The 16153-nt window shown below is 43.4% G+C and overlaps 1 protein-coding gene across 3 annotated transcripts in view; it reads right to left on the minus strand.

Moving 5' to 3' along the window:
* LOC106589004 (zinc finger transcription factor Trps1) overlaps positions 1 to 16153 on the minus strand; it is a 207459-nt gene that overhangs the window by 141673 nt on the left and 49633 nt on the right. For all 3 annotated transcript variants that reach the window (XM_014178623.2, XM_014178625.2, XM_014178624.2), the window contains exon 3: positions 10163 to 11247. In XM_014178623.2, coding sequence (XP_014034098.1) covers positions 10163 to 11247 — 1085 coding nt within the window. The remainder of the gene's footprint in view (positions 1 to 10162; positions 11248 to 16153) is intronic.

The following is a 16153-nucleotide window of genomic DNA, read 5'->3' on the forward strand; positions in this document are numbered from 1 at the left end:
AAGAAACACCTGATCCCTAATAATACACAACAAATCCAATCTCTATTTCCAAGTATTTTCGATGCTTGTGCAAGTGTGAACATCGAGTGCCTGGCAGGGATCCAGCAGTCAAGGTTGTTGTCTAGTAAGCACAACAAAACCAAACCAACCTTGCAATCGAACATGTTCCCTGAATTTCAACAACCTACGCACCTTGACCTCCAACAAATGGCTCCAACAAATGGCTCAAATCGGAAACATAAGTGTTGCTGTGTGAAATATCCCGGAGCCAGAGACGTTCTATAATGGGAAGGTTATCCAGTGTGTGTAAGAGGGAGGTCTTGATCCTGGCGTGTCGTTAAAGCAGCCTGGTGTCATTTTCTAGACGATGAGAAATGACTTTTAATCCCAGCCCCCGTCCCCGCAGAAGGCCTTTTGGTAAATAAAAATGTGTTCTTAACTGACTTGCCTAGTTAAATGAAGGTTAAGTAAAATAAATCAAAATAAAATGACTGAAACAGAGTGGGTCGCTCCTAAAACTGCCTGAAGAGATTAGCTTAATAGACCATTTATTATACAGTGAGGGAAAAAAGTATTTGATCCCCTGCTGATTTTGTACGTTTGCCCACTGACAAAGAAATAATCAGTCTATCATTTTAATGGTAGGTTTATTTGAACAGTGAGAGACAGAATAACAACAAAAAAATCCAGAAAAACGCATGTCAAAAATGTTATAAATTGATTTGCATTTTAATGAGGGAAATAAGTATTTGACCCCTCTGCAAAACATGACTTAGTACTTGGTGGCAAAACCTGTTGGCAATCACAGAGGTCAGACGTTTCTTGTAGTTGGCCACCAGGTTTGCACACATCTCAGGAGGGATTTTGTCCCACTCTTTGCAGACCTTCTCCAAGTCATTAAGGTTTCGAGGCTGACGTTTGGCAACTCGAACCATCAGCTCCCTCCACAGATTTTCTATGGGATTGAGGTCTGGAGACAGGCTAGGCCACTCCATGACCTTAACCTGTTATGGCTAGGGGGCAGTATTTTCACGGCCGGATAAAAAACGTACCCGATTTAATCTGATTATTACTCCTGCCCAGAAACTAGAATATGCATATAATTATTAGCTTTGGATAGAAAACACTCCAAAGTTTCTAAAACTGTTTGAATGGTGTCTGTGAGTATAACAGAACTCATTTGGCAGGCGAAACCTGAAAAGATTCTGTAGAGGAAGTACCCTGTCTGACCATTTCTTGGCCTTCTTGATTATCTCTATCCAAAACAGGGGATCTCTGCTGTTACGTGACACTTCCTACGGCTCCCATGGGCTCTCAGAAGGCGGCAAAAGCTGAATCGTGGCTTTGCAGGCCCTGACTGAAAAACAGTAGCGCGTTTGGATAGTGGCCGGTCACAGTACTATGAGACTCAGGCTCGTGCACGAGTCGACTCCATGTTTTATCTTTGAACGAAAACCACCACTCCCGGTCGGAATATTATCGCTTTTTTACGAGAAAAATGGCATAAAAATGTATTTTAAACAGCGGTTGACATGCTTCGAAGTACGGTAATGGAATATTTAGATTTTTTTGGTCACGAAATGCGTCGTGCGCGTGACCCTTATTTACACTTCGGATAGTGTCTTGAACGCACAAACAAAACGCCGCTATTTGGATATAACAATGGATTATTTTGAACCAAACCAACATTTGTTATTGAAGTAGCAGTCCTGGGAGTGCATTCTGACGAAGAACACCAAAGGTAATCAAACTTTTCTAATAGTAAATCGGAGTTTGGTCAGGGCTAAACTTGGTGGGTGTCAAAATAGCTAGCCGTGATGGCTGGGCTATCTACTCAGAATATTGCAAAATGTGCTTTCACCGAAAAGCTATTTTAAAATCAGACACCTTGATTGCACAAAGGAGTTCTGTATCTATAATTCTTAAAATAATTGTTATGTTTTTTGTGAACGTTTATCGTGAGTAATTTAGTAAATTCACCGGAAGTGTTCGGTGGGAATGCTAGTTCTGAACGTCACATGCGAATGTAAAAAGCTGGTTTTTGATATAAATATGAACTTGATTGAACAAAACATGCATGTATTGTATAACATAATGTCCTAGGCGTGTCATCTGATGAAGATCATCAAAGGTTAGTGCTGCATTTAGCTGTGGTTTTGTTTTTTGTGACATTATATGCTAGCTTGAAAAATGGGTGTCTGATTATTTCTGGCTGGGTACTCTGCTGACATAATCTAATGTTTTGCTTTCGCTGTAAAGCCTTTTTGAAATCGGACAGTGTGGTTAGATAAAGGAGAGTCTTGTCTTTAAAATGCTGTAAAATAGTCATATGTTTGAAAAATTGAAGTTTTTGTATTTTTGAGGAATTTGTAATTCGCGCCACGCCTATCATTGGATATTGGAGCAGGTGTTCCGCTAGCGGAACGTCTAGATGTATTAATGTGCTTCTTCTTGAGCCACTCCTTTGTTGCCTTGGCCGGGTGTTTTGGGTCATTGTCATGCTGGAATACCCATCCACGACCCATTTTCAATGCCCTGGCTGAGGGAAGGAGGTTCTCACCCAAGATTTGACGGTACATGGCCCCGTCCATCTTCCCTTTGATGCGGTGAAGTTGTCCTGTCCCCTTAGCAGAAAAACACCCCCAAAGCATAATGTTTCCACCTCCATGTTTGACGGTGGGGATGGTGTTCTTGGGGTCATAGGCAGCATTCCTCCTCCTCCAAACACGGCGAGTTGAGTTGATGCCAAAGAGCTCCATTTTGGTCTCATCTGAACACAACACTTTCACCCAGTTGTCCTCTGAATCATTCAGATGTTCATTGGCCAACTTCAGACGGGCATGTATATGTGCTTTCTTGAGCAGGGGGACCTTGCGGGCGCTGCAGGACTTCAGTCCTTCACGGCGTAGTGTGTTACCAATTGTTTTCTTGGTGACTATGATCCCAGCTGCCTTTAGATCATTGACAAGATTCTCCCGTGTAGTTCTGGGCTGATTCCTCACCGTTCTCATGATCATTGCAACTCAACCCGAGGGAGATTGACAGTTCTTTTGTGTTTCTTCCATTTGCGAATAATCGCACCAACTGTTGTCACCTTCTCACCAAGCTGCTTGGCGATGGTCTTGTAGCCCATTCCAGCCTTGTGTAGGTCTACAATCTTGTCCCTGACGTCCTTGGAGAGCTCTTTGGTCTTGGCCATGGTGGAGAGTTTGGAATCTGATTGATTGATTGCTTCTGTGGACAGGTGTCTTTTATACAGGTAACAAACTGAGATTAGGAGCACTCCCTTTAAGAGTGTGCTCCTAATCTCAGCTCATTACCTGTATAAAAGACACCTGGGAGCGAGAAATCTTTCTGATTGAGAGGGGGTCAAATATTTATTTCCCCCAATAAAATGCAAATCAATTTATAACATTTTTGACATGCGTTTTTCTGGATTTTTGTTGTTGTTATTCTGTCTCTCACTGTTCAAATAAACCTACCATTAAAATTATAGACTGATCATTTCTTTGTCAGTGGGCAAACATACAAAATCAGCATGGGATCAAATACCTTTTTCCCTCACTGTATGACTGGTCTACTCAGTCAAGCCAAATGTCCTCTGACGTATTAGCAATAAAATAAATACAATGAAATACCAGAAGATGTCTACGATGGAATGAAATATAAATGTATAAAACATTTAGTATTTTAACACAGTTTGGGGATTTTAAGTGGGGAAAATTGGAGCTTGTCTTACGTGAGGGATTGTCATAAATTACATAATTGACTGTACTTTGTTTGTTGCAATCTTGCAACAGTACTATGAAGTACTACTACAGTCCTATGAAGTACTACTACAGTCCTATAAAGTCTGTTCTTCTCTGTCTTCTGAACGCAGTAAGACTATCTACTCGGAGATCAGTGGGTAAAAGTCTTACTGTGCCTCGACAATGTCTCCAGAGTCCAGAGACTGCAAAGTGTCATTGGACCAGAGCAGCATCACAAGATTATAATATAATATTTAAAAATGATAAAGTGATATCCGCAGGCTCTCTCAGAGTGTACCTTTGTGAACATGTGCAGTAGGCTAAAAATAAACGTTCACCCATAACATTGACTTGGGTGTGGAATGGTACGCATCCCACAAAAATAACAATATGCAAAAGGTCTGTCTGGTCAGGTATTCACCGGGATTTTCTTCTCACAGACACATATACATACAAACACTCCCCCCCCCACACACACACACACACACACACACACACACACACACACACACACACACACACACACACACACACACACACACACACACACACACACACACACACACACACAAACATAACGTGACCATTAGAGAGAGAGAAAAAAGGTGACAGCCATACCAACACATCAGCCCACTTAGTCTGAGACAGTCTGAATATTTCAAGGAGGAAAACAACATTAGAGGTAGCCTAATTACAATCTGTGGTGGGCTAAAAGGCCAAATGGCCCTGCCTGCTGTATGATATGGCATTAAGAGGCCCAGACCCCGGGACAAACTCACCTCATTTACAAGGAACACTAGAGTTAAATGCACCACTCGAATTGTAAACATGACATTGTTGAAGTTGAGGGAGAAACCGCATGCAGCAAAAGCTGTGCAGATAAATGGCTCTGACATCTGTTCATTACCCCTCATTTAAAATAAATCGAGTTCCCTGTTTTCACTGGCTCCCTCTCCCTTCCCTACAATCTTTTCTCCCTTTTCATTGGGTAATGAGAAATGAGCAGCCTTCGATGTTACTGCATGGAAAATTCCCACTAGGGGATGAAAGCAGAACAGTGTTTATGATTGTATTACATTTTTTTTATTTTTATAATGACAATATTTGAACCCGGAGACATCCAATTGATACTGATAGAGAGACAAAGATTGCTAAGAAATCATTTCAACCAGAGGCTGGTAATAGCTCCGAGTCACGTACAGCCCTTTTCTTTTGGGGTTATTAGATCATATGTATATTAAGACTCCCAAACAGTGCACACACTGTAAGGTCCATGTGTGCAATATATGTTTGGCAGGCATTTCCTTAATACAATATAAATGTTTATTTCTGTACACAAGGAAACCGCTAAATGGTTGTGCCACTTTACAAATTAACCTGTGTACGCCAATAAAATAAATCACACACAAAAATGATGAGAAAAGCTTTCAAAACAACAAATAACTAACAAATACAAATAAGATGGATGTAGCTATATTTTGAAGAGTTACGCATCATCAATTTAATAACTCATAGATTTATAGGAATAATCCATCCTAAAACCATATTTATAAATCATTCCTGGTCAATACTAAAATATTAAATTAGCTAAGAAGTACACATCATTTTACAAATAAGCTCAACTAAAAACAGTGAGTAACATAGCAATTTATTCTCTTGGTCAAAAAACATTAGCTCAGACTGCCCACAATGCGCTATTACAAAATGGAGGGTCATAAAATAGTTATTTTTTTGGACGTGTAGTCCATGAACATAATGTTTCAGGTTGGGATGTGCAGTTGAAGTCGGAAGTTTACATACACTTAGGTTGGAGCAATTAAAACCTGTTTTTCAACCACTCCACAAATTTCTTGTTAACAAACTGTAGTTTTGGCAAGTCAGTTAGGACAACTACTTTGTGTAGGACAAAAGTAATTTTTCCAACAATTGTTTACGGACAGATTATTTCACTTATAATTCACTGTATCACAATTCCAGTGGGTCAGAAGTTTACATACACTAAGTTGACTATGCCTTTAAACAGCTTGGAAAATTCCAGAAAATCATGTCATGACTTTAGAAGCTTCTGATAGGCTAATTGACATCATTTTAGTCAATTGGAGGTGTACCTGTGGCTGTATTTCAAGGCCTACCATCAAACTCAGTGCCTCTTTGCTTGACATCATGGGAAAATCTAAAGAAATCAGCCAAGACCTCAGAAAAACAATTGTAGACCTCCACAAGTCTGGTTCATCCTTGGGAGCAATTTCCAAACGCCTGAAGGTACCACGTTCATCTGTACAAACAATAGTAGGCAAGTATAAACACCATGGGACCACGCAGCCGTCATACCGTTCAGGAAGGTATGACGGCTGCATCCTTCCTGAACGTACTTTGGTGCGAAAAGTGCAAATCAATCCCAGAACAACAGCAATGGACCTTGTGAAGATGCTGGAGGTAACAGGTACAAAAGTATCTATATCCACAGTAAAACGAGTCCTATATCGACATAACCTGAAAGGCTGCTCAGCAAGGTAGAAGCCACTGCTGCAAAACCGCCATAAAAAAGCCAGACTCCGGTTTGCAACTGCACATGGGGACAAAGATCATACTTTTTGGAGAAATGTCCTCTGGTCTGATGAAACTAAAATAGAACTGTTTGGCCATACTGACCATCGTTATGTTTTGAGGAAAAAGGGGGAGGCGTGCAAGGCGAAGAACACCATCCCAACCGTGAAGCACGGGGGTGGCAGAATCATGTTGTGGGGGTGCTTTGCTGCAGGAGGGACTGGTGCACTGACAAAGCCCTGACCTCAATCCTATAGAAAATGTGTGGGCAGAACTGAAAAAGTGTGTGCGAGCAAGGAGGCCTACAAACCTGACTCAGTTACTCTACTATTATTCTGACATTTCACATTCTTAAAATAAAGTGGTGATCCTAACTGACCTAAGACAGGGACTTTTTACGAGGATTAAATGTCAGGAATTGTGAAAAACTGAGTTTAAATGTATTTGGCTAATGTGTATGTAAACTTCTGACTTCAACTGTATTTATTACAGTGATAAAAAAGACTACACTTCCCATTCAGCTTCTCTCCATGGGTGCCCAGTTACTTTGATGACTCAAATGTCCCACTAAGAGACAAGGCTCAAGCCCCGGCTGGCCTGAGTTCCTGCAGACTACATTGCAGACGCATGCCAGATCTTACAACGCCTGGAAAGCTATTCACAACATATCAGCTAACCACATCATATGATATAGCAATCTGATGACCGACTGCACAGTCAATGATGTGGCACGCAACCATTGGTTGACGCAATACAACGCCTGGGCATCTAGTCGAGTAGGAACTGTACCGTTATACAGTACTTAGAATTCCTCACTATCAAATGCCGACTGCATTATCTACCAAGAGAATTCTCTTCGATCATAATCACAGTTGTGTATACCTCCCCCCCCAAGCAGACACATCGACAGCCCTGAAGGAACTTCATTTGACTCTATGTAAACTGGAAACCACATATCCTGAGGCTGCATTTATTGTAGCCGGGGATTTTAACAAGGCTAATCTGAAAACAAGGCTCCCCAAATTCTATCAGCATATCGATTGTGCTACCAGGGGTAGCAAAACCCTGGATCATTGTTATTCTAACTTCCGCGACGCGTATAAGGCCCTCCCCCGCCCTCCCTTCAGAAAAGCTGACCACGACTCCATTTTGTTGCTCCCAGCATATAGACAGAAACTAAAACAGGAAGCTCCCGCCCTCAGGTCTCTTCAACGCTGGTCCGACCAATCGGATTCCACGTTTCAAGATTGCTTCGATCACGTGGACTGGGATATGTTCCGCATTGCGTCGAACAACAACATTGACGAATACGCTGATTCGGTGTGCGAGTTCATTAACAAGTGTATCGGTGATGTTGTACCCACAGCGTCGATAAAAACATTCCCCAACCAGAAACCGTGGATTGATGGCAGCATTCGCGCAAAATTGAATGCGCGAACCACTGCTTATAATCAGGGCAACGTGACTGGAAACATGACCGAATACAAACAGTGTAGCTATTCCCTCCGCAAGGCAATCAAACAAGCTAAGCGTCAGTATAAAGACAAAGTGGAGTCGCAATTCAACGGCTCAGACACGAGAGGTATGTGGCAGAGTCTACAGTATCATGGACTACAAAAGAAAAACCAGCCCCGTCGCGGATCACGATGCCTTGCTCCCAGACAGACTGAACAACTTTTTTGCTTGCTTTCAGGACAATACAGTACCACTGACACGGCCCGCTACCAAAACCTGCGGGCTCTCCTTCACTGTAGCCAATGTGAGTAAAACATTTAAACGTGTTAACCCTCGCAAGGCTGCAGGCCCAGACGGCATCCCCGGCCGCGTCCTCAGAGCATGCGCAGACCAGCTGGCTGGTGTGTTTACAGACATACTCAATCAATCCTTATCCCAGTCTGCTGTCACCACATGCTTCAAGAGGGCCACCATTGTTCCTGTTCCCAAGAAAGCTAAGGTAACTGAGCTAAATGACTACCGCCCTGTAGCACTCACTTCCGTCATCATGAAGTGCTTTGAGAGACTAGTCAAGGACCATATCACCTCCACTCTACCTGACACCCTAGACCCACTCCAATTTGCTTACCGCCACAATAGGTCCACAGATGACGCAATCGCCATCACACTGCACACTACCTTAACCCATCTGGACAAGAGGAATACCTATGTAAGAATGCTGTTCATCGATTACAGCTCAGCATTTAACACCATAGTACCCTCCAAACTCGTCATTAAGCTCGAGATCCTGGGTCTCGACCCCGCCCTGTGCAACTGGGTCCTGGATTTCCTGACGGGCCGCCCCCAGGTGGTGAGGGTAGGTAACAACATTTCCACCCCGCTGATCCTCAACACTGGGTCCCCACAAGGGTGTGTTCTCAGCCCTCTCCTGTACTCCCTGTTTACCCATGACTGTGTGGCCATGCACGCCTCCAACTCAGTCATCAAGTTTGCAGACGACACTACAGTGGTAGGCTTGATTACCAACAACAACGAGACGGCCTACAGGGAGGAGGTGAGGGCCCTCGGAGTGTGGTGTCAGGAAAATAACCTCACACTCAATGTCAACAAAACAAAGGAGATGATCGTGGACTTCAGGAAACAGCAGAGGGAGCAGCCCCCTATCTACGTTGACGGGACTGTAGTGGAGAGGGTGGAGAGTTTTAAGTTCCTCGGCGTACACATCACAGACAAACTGAAATGGTCCACCCACACAGACAGTGTGGTGAAGAAGGCGCAGCAGCGCCTCTTCAACCTCAGGAGGCTGAATAAATTTGTCTTGTCACCAAAAACACTCACAAACTTTTACAGATGCACAATCGAGAGCATCCTGTCGGGCTGTATCACCGCCTGGTACGGCAGCTGCTCCGCCCATAACCGGAAGGTTCTCCAGAGGGTAGTGAGGTCTGCACAACGCATCACCGGGAGCAAACTACCTGCCCTCCAGGACACCTACACCACCCGATGTCACAGGAAGGCTAAAAAGATCATCAAGGACAACAACCACCCGAGCCACTGCCTGTTCACCCTGCTAACATCCAGAAGGCGAGGTCAGTACAGGTGCATCAAAGCTGGGACCGAGAGACTGAAAAACAGCTTCTATCTCAAGGCCATCAGACTGTTAAACAGCCATAACTAACATTGAGTGGCTGCTGCCAACATACTGGCTCAACTCCACCCACTTTAATAATGGAAAAATGTATGTAATCAATTTATCACTAGCCACTTTACATTACTCATTTCATATGTATATACTGTACGCTATACCATCTACTGCATCTTGCCATCTGATGTAATTAAATGTATCACTAGCCACTTTAAACAATGCCACTTTATATAATGTTTTCATACCCTACATTACTCATCTCATATGTATATACTGTAAGCTATACCATCTACTGCATCTTGCTATCTTGATGTAATGTATCACTAGCCACTTTAAACAATGTCACTTCATATAATGTTTTCATACCCTGCATTGCTCATCTCATATGTATATACTGTACTCTATACCATCTACTGCATCTTGCCTATGCCGTTCGGCCATCACTCATTTATATATTTTTATGTACATATTCGTATTCATTCCTTTACACTTGTCTGTATAAGGTAGTTGTTGTGAAATTGTTAGGTTATATTACTTGTTAGATATTACTGCATGGTTGGAACTAGAAGCACAAGCATTTCGCTACACTTGCATTAACACCTGCTAACCATGTGTATGTGACAAATACATTTGATTTGATTTGATACTACTGATGGGTGGTTCTGGTACCTGGAGTTTCAGTAGTTATGAAAGACAAACAGACAACCACTAACCAACGCACTGTTGAATGCCAACAAACTTTCTTTCAGGTGCAGAGCATATTTACCTGTATGTCGTAGGTGCCGTTAAGTAACAAGCGTGGGGACCCTGTAGAGTCCTGTGGCGCCCCGGTCAGGGCGGTGTAGGACGGGGGCCGTGTAGTGTCTTTGGCGTGTTGGCTCTGTGGGGAGAAGCCCACCATGTTGTGCAGGGCCAGTATCTTAGTGTCCAGCTCTGCGTCCTGCCGCGTGCGGTTGTGCAGGCCCAGGTGGTACTTCCGATAGTGCTTGATCAGGTCCGTGGGGTCGTTCCCGTAGTAACCGTACCCACAGATGTTGCACTTGAAGTCCTGCAGTTTGGGAGAGCAGGGTGGGGCTACCCCTGTCTCAGCCCCCAGGGGGCTGGGCGTGATGTTCTCGGCCCCCTCACCTGCCCCCCTATGTGGGTGGAGGGGGCATAGCAAGGGGTATCCAGAGCCCTCCACCCTGTCCTGGTGGACTGAGATCCCCCCTGTGGGGCTGTAGGAGGGGTCCTTGTCCTCCCCGTTACTGGTGACGCCCTGGATGATGACGCCCCTCCCTCGGTCGCCCAGCAGCAACCCCTCCCTGACACCCACCCTTTCTCCCCCTCCTCTCTCCCCGGCATTCCCCAGCAGCAGCTCCCCCGCCGGGCTGCGTGCCTGTCTCCCGTCCCCCTCATCTGGTTCTGATCTGAGCGGAGACAGAGACACAGCCCCGTCGGGCCCGGCCCAGGATGGGAGCGCCGGCAGATTTGAGTCTGTCACCTCATGGCAGGGGAAGGACGCTACATTTCCTCCCTTCTTGTGGCTAGGGTAATTAAAGACAGGCCTGTCGGTGTTGACTGTCGCCGCTGTTCCCACTCCTCCGCCGCCCCTCCCTCCTCCGTCCCGTTTGATGGAGCCTGAGACGGAGCCCGGGGAGGAAGAGGAGTCCTCCTGCTCGTCTGGGACTGGCACGTGGGCCCGGCCTAGTTCGGCCGGCAGCAGCCCGTCGGCACCGTTGGGCTCTGAGGACCGGCTCCCGGCACTGTCCTCGCTTTCCGGCCCGGTGGCCTCTGCGGCCAGAGCCTCACCTTCTCCTTCTTCCTCACCGCCGAAGCTTCTCAAAGGGGGGTTCTTTTTCCTCACCATATCTGCAGGCAGGCAGCACAGACAGACAGACAGACAGACAGACAGAATGTTTTAGTGTCACACTTCCTTGAGCAATAGGTATATTAAACATAGAGGAATAGGTATATTAAACACAGAGGAATAGGCATATTAAACATAGAGGAATAGGTATATTAAACATAGAGGAATAGGTATATTAAACACAGAGGAATAGGTATATTAAACATAGAGGAATAGGTATATTAAACACAGAGGAATAGGTATATTAAACATAGAGGAATAGGTATATTAAACACAGAGGAATAGGTATATTAAACACAGAGGAATAGGTATATTAAACACAGAGGAATAGGTATATTAAACATAGAGGAATAGGTATATTAAACACAGACGAATAGGTATATTAAACACAGAGGAATAGGTATATTAAACACAGAGCAATAGGTATATTAAACATAGAGGAATAGGTATATTAAACACAGAGGAATAGGTATATTAAACACAGAGGAATAGGTATATTAAACACAGAGGAATAGACTCCCCATGTAACGGCTGAGGGAAAATGATTAAGTGAACTGGATCTCTATTCAAGAACCACATCAATTGAAGGCTGTACCAAATAAGATGGAGACAGTGGTAGTTTCGTTTTTTTTGTCTCTCTCTCTCTCTCTCTCTCTCTCTCTCTCTCTCTCTCTCTCTCTCTCTCTCTCTCTCCACACAATCAGCGCATAAAAACTTTCAAGAGTTCCTCCATTAAATACAACAAAGCAAAAAAAGAAGTTATTTTCCCTGTACAACTTAAAACAATGGCGGCCGTTCAGCTCTGGTCCATAAACAGAGCTCCTCCTCTATAACCAGCAACAACACCAGTTGCTGAACATTGTTGATGGCATGTTGATCAGTAAAATCTGTGTGCCTTTAGTTAATGATAAGGCTTGTGAAATGGCAGCTAAAGAAGTCGAATATTAAGTTATAAGGAATGCAGAAAGTGATCATAGTGTTGGATTACTGCCCATGTGTATGTCTAGCAGAGAATGGGGACGAAATAACACAAACCATTAAGTCGGATTTGCTACGGTACAAACTGAATGAAATGAATTTGTAGGACGGAGGGGGTCAGCATGAGAGCAATTTTCAGTTTGTTTCAGTGTGTGTGTGTGTGTGTGTGTGTGTGTGTGTGTGTGTGTGTGTGTGTGTGTCTAAATTCACTAAACCCCAATTCTCTCCATCCAGGGTGCTTAGAATTCCTCATAATGCCAGTGTCATTTCTTCTCCAGTGAAACATATGGAGAGTCATTTCCTAATTTAGGTTGTAAATAAAATGAGTATTAAATAAAGCAATGATTGTTTGTAAGGGGCAATGCCTAAACCAGTGTTCATAAAAGCTGCAGGAAAAATGTGAAGCAACAGCTCCATCAGACATGTCACCAGTTACACTGTTTCAATCACTACCAAGTCACTGTTGGATCTCTACCATCACTCTGCCACAACTGGAATTTACAACTACAAAAGCATGTTATTAATCAAAATACATGAATTAACTTGATTCATCAACAATGAAACAAGAATAATTGGCCTAGTGTTTAAAATGCATTATTTTCAAGCTGTTCTCTGGGTCTGTGACTTCAATGCAGCAGAAACACACTTTTAATAAACGGCTTACAATCCGCTAACAACAGACTTTGACCCCGAAAACTAACACTTACAAGAGTTGAAATTAAACTGGCCTGAAAACTATGGGGATTGTGTAAATTTGTCCCAGAGTTTGGAATGGCTTTCTCATGGCCTCATTATCGAATCACACCCCTCGAAATGGCTTGCAATCATTAACCTCTCTGAAAATTTGCCCAAAGGCTAACTCAAAAATACTACCCAAGAAAGAGAGTGTACCTGACGCGTCAGCCCGGCTTCAACAAAGAGCGGGAAAAAGGTCTTCAAGCAAACAATGGAATCGTCATTCAACAACAAAATCAATGTTTCACTATAGTCAAAGTAAGGAAAATGACAGCCGATCTGTGTTCAGAAGAATAACAGACTACTAGTGGGTAACAAAATAGTCCCTCTCATCCCACCCCCACACGGAGCAGAAGAATCGTCGGGATTTCTACTTTCAATAAACTTCGGATCAATGTAAACCCTCCAAAAAATGTGATATCATCCTTAATCACATCTCAGACAAAATAATCTTCTAAAGCACTGTTCATTACCCAGAAGCATTGTGTTTAGCTCTTTTGTAATATCACCAGGAAGCAGTGAGAGCAGAGCTTTAGTGGCTCCATACAAGTTCCTCAACAGAGGAGTGTGATTTAGCATGAAACGTCTCCCGACTCATAAAAGAGAAACGTTTTTTTATCCCTGATATGTCATACAATTACACTACAGGAAAAGGAGGACCAAGCACACCCCCATTCTCATCGACGAGGCTGTAGTGGAGCAGGTTGAGAGCTTCAAGTTCCTTGGTGTCCATATCACCAACAAACTATCATGGTCCAAACACACTAAGACAATCATGAAGAGGGCACAACAAAGCCTATTCCCCCTCAGGAGACATAAAAGATTTGGCATGGGTCCTCAGATCCTCAAAAGGTTCTACAGCTGCACAATCGAGAGCATCCTGACTGGTTGCATCACTGCCTGGTACGACAATTGCTCGGCCTCTGACCGCAAGGCACTACAGAGGGTAGTGCGTATGGCCCAGTACATCATTGGGGCCAAGATTCCTGCCATCCAGGACCTCTATATCAGGCAGTGTCAGAGAAAGGCCCTAAAAATTGTCAAAGACCCCAGCCACCCTAGCCATAGACTGTTCTCTCTGCTACCGCACGGCAAGCGGTACCGGAGCGCCAAGTCGAGGTCCAAAAGGCTTCTTAAGAGCTTCTACCCCCAAGCCATAAGACTCCTGAACAGCTAATCAAAGGGCTACCCAGACCCTTCTTTTACACTGCTGCTACTCTCTGTTTATAATCTATGCTTAGTCACTTTAACTCTACCTACATGTACATATTACTTCAAATACCTCAACTAACCAGTGCCCCCGCACATTGGCTCTGTACCGGTACCCCCTGTATATATGTTTTTTTAATTTAACCTTTATTGAACTAGGCAAGTCAGTTAAGAACAAATTTTTATTTACAATGACGGCCTACCAAAAGGCAAAAGGCCTCCTGCGGGGTTGGGGGCTGGGATTAAAAATAAATTTAAATATAGGACAAAACACACATCACAAGAGAGACAACACAACACTACATAAAGAAAGACCTAAGACAACAACATAGCATGGCAGCAACACATGACAACACAGCATGGTAGCAATACAACATGACAACACATGGTAGCAACACATGGCACCAACACAACATGGTAGCAGCACAAAAAAGGGTACAAACATTATTGGGCACAGACAACAGCACAAAGGGCAAGAAGGTAGAGACAACAATACATCACGCAAAGCATCCACAACTGTCAGTAAAGTGTCCATGATTGAGTCTTTGAATGAAGAGATTGAGATAAAACTGTCCAGTTTGAGTGTTTGGTGCAGCTCATTCCAGTCGCTTGTATATAGCCTCGCTTGTTATTTTACTGCTGATGTTTAATTATTTGTTACTTTTATTTTCTATTTTCAATTTTTTACTTATCTCTTTTTTGCTTAACCCTTTTTTTTCTTTTTTTTCTTAACTTCTTAACTGCTTATGGCTTGGGGGCGCTATTTTCACCTCCAGATGAAAAGTGTGCCCAAAGTAAACTGCCTGCTACTCAGGCCCAGAAGCTAGGATATGCATATAATTGATAGATTTGGATAGAAAACACTCTAAAGTTTCTGAAACTGTTTGAATGATGTCTGTGAGTATAACATAACTTATTTGGCAGGCGAAACCCCGAGGACAAACCATCCAGGAAAAAAGAAAATTGAGGTCACTCTCATTTCAATGGGTTTTCATTGAGAATCTAGAATTCTAAGGCAGTTGCTTGCAGTTCCTATCACTTCCACTGGATGTCAACAGTCTTTACAAATTGGTTGATGTTTTTCCTTTGTGTAATGAAGAAGTAGCCCTGTTCAGAATGAGGGTAGAGTGAAGTGTACTGTTTGATAGAGGCGCGTGACCTGAAAAGCACGCTCCACTTTGTTTTCCTCCGGTATTGAACGCAGTTTATCCTGTTTTAAATTTTATCGATTATTTACGTAAAAAAATACCTAAAGTTGTATTAAGAAAGTTGTTTGAAATGTTTGGACAAAGATTACAGGTAACTTATCCTGTTAGGGCTAGGGGGCAGTATTGACACGGCTGGATAAAAAACATACCCGATTTAATCTGGTTACCACTCCTACCCAGTAACTAGAATATGCATATACTTATTACATATGGATAGAAAACACCCTAAAGTTTCTAAAACTGTTTGAATGGTGTCTGTGAGTATAACAGAACTCAAATGGCAGGTCAAAACCTGAGAGATTCCTTTACAGGAAGTGGCCTGTCTGACCATTTCTTGAACTTCTTTTCCATCTCTATCTTTTACTAAGGATCTCTGCTCTAACGTGACACTTCCTACGTCGTCCATAGGCGCTCAGAGGCCGGGAAAAAACAGAATGTCGTCATCCCAGCCCCAGGCTGAAACACATTATCGCCTTTCTCAAGTGGCCGATCAAGGGACACTGGGCTTAGGCGCGTGACCCGACCGCCCCCGCCTTTGTGATTTTTTTCCTCTGTTTGCCGAAAAGGAGATTCCCTGTCGGAATATTATCGCTTTTCTACGAGAAAAATGGCGTAAAAATTGATTTTAAACAGCGGTTGACATGCTTCGAAGTACGGTAATGGAATATTTAGAATTTTTTTGTCACGAATTGCGCCATGCGCACGACCCTTCTTTACCATTTCGGATAGTGTCTGGAACGCACGAACAAAACGCCGCTATTCGGATATAACGATGGAT

This window comes from Salmo salar, chromosome ssa27, assembly GCF_905237065.1.
Source record: "Salmo salar chromosome ssa27, Ssal_v3.1, whole genome shotgun sequence".
NCBI lineage: Eukaryota > Metazoa > Chordata > Actinopteri > Salmoniformes > Salmonidae > Salmo > Salmo salar.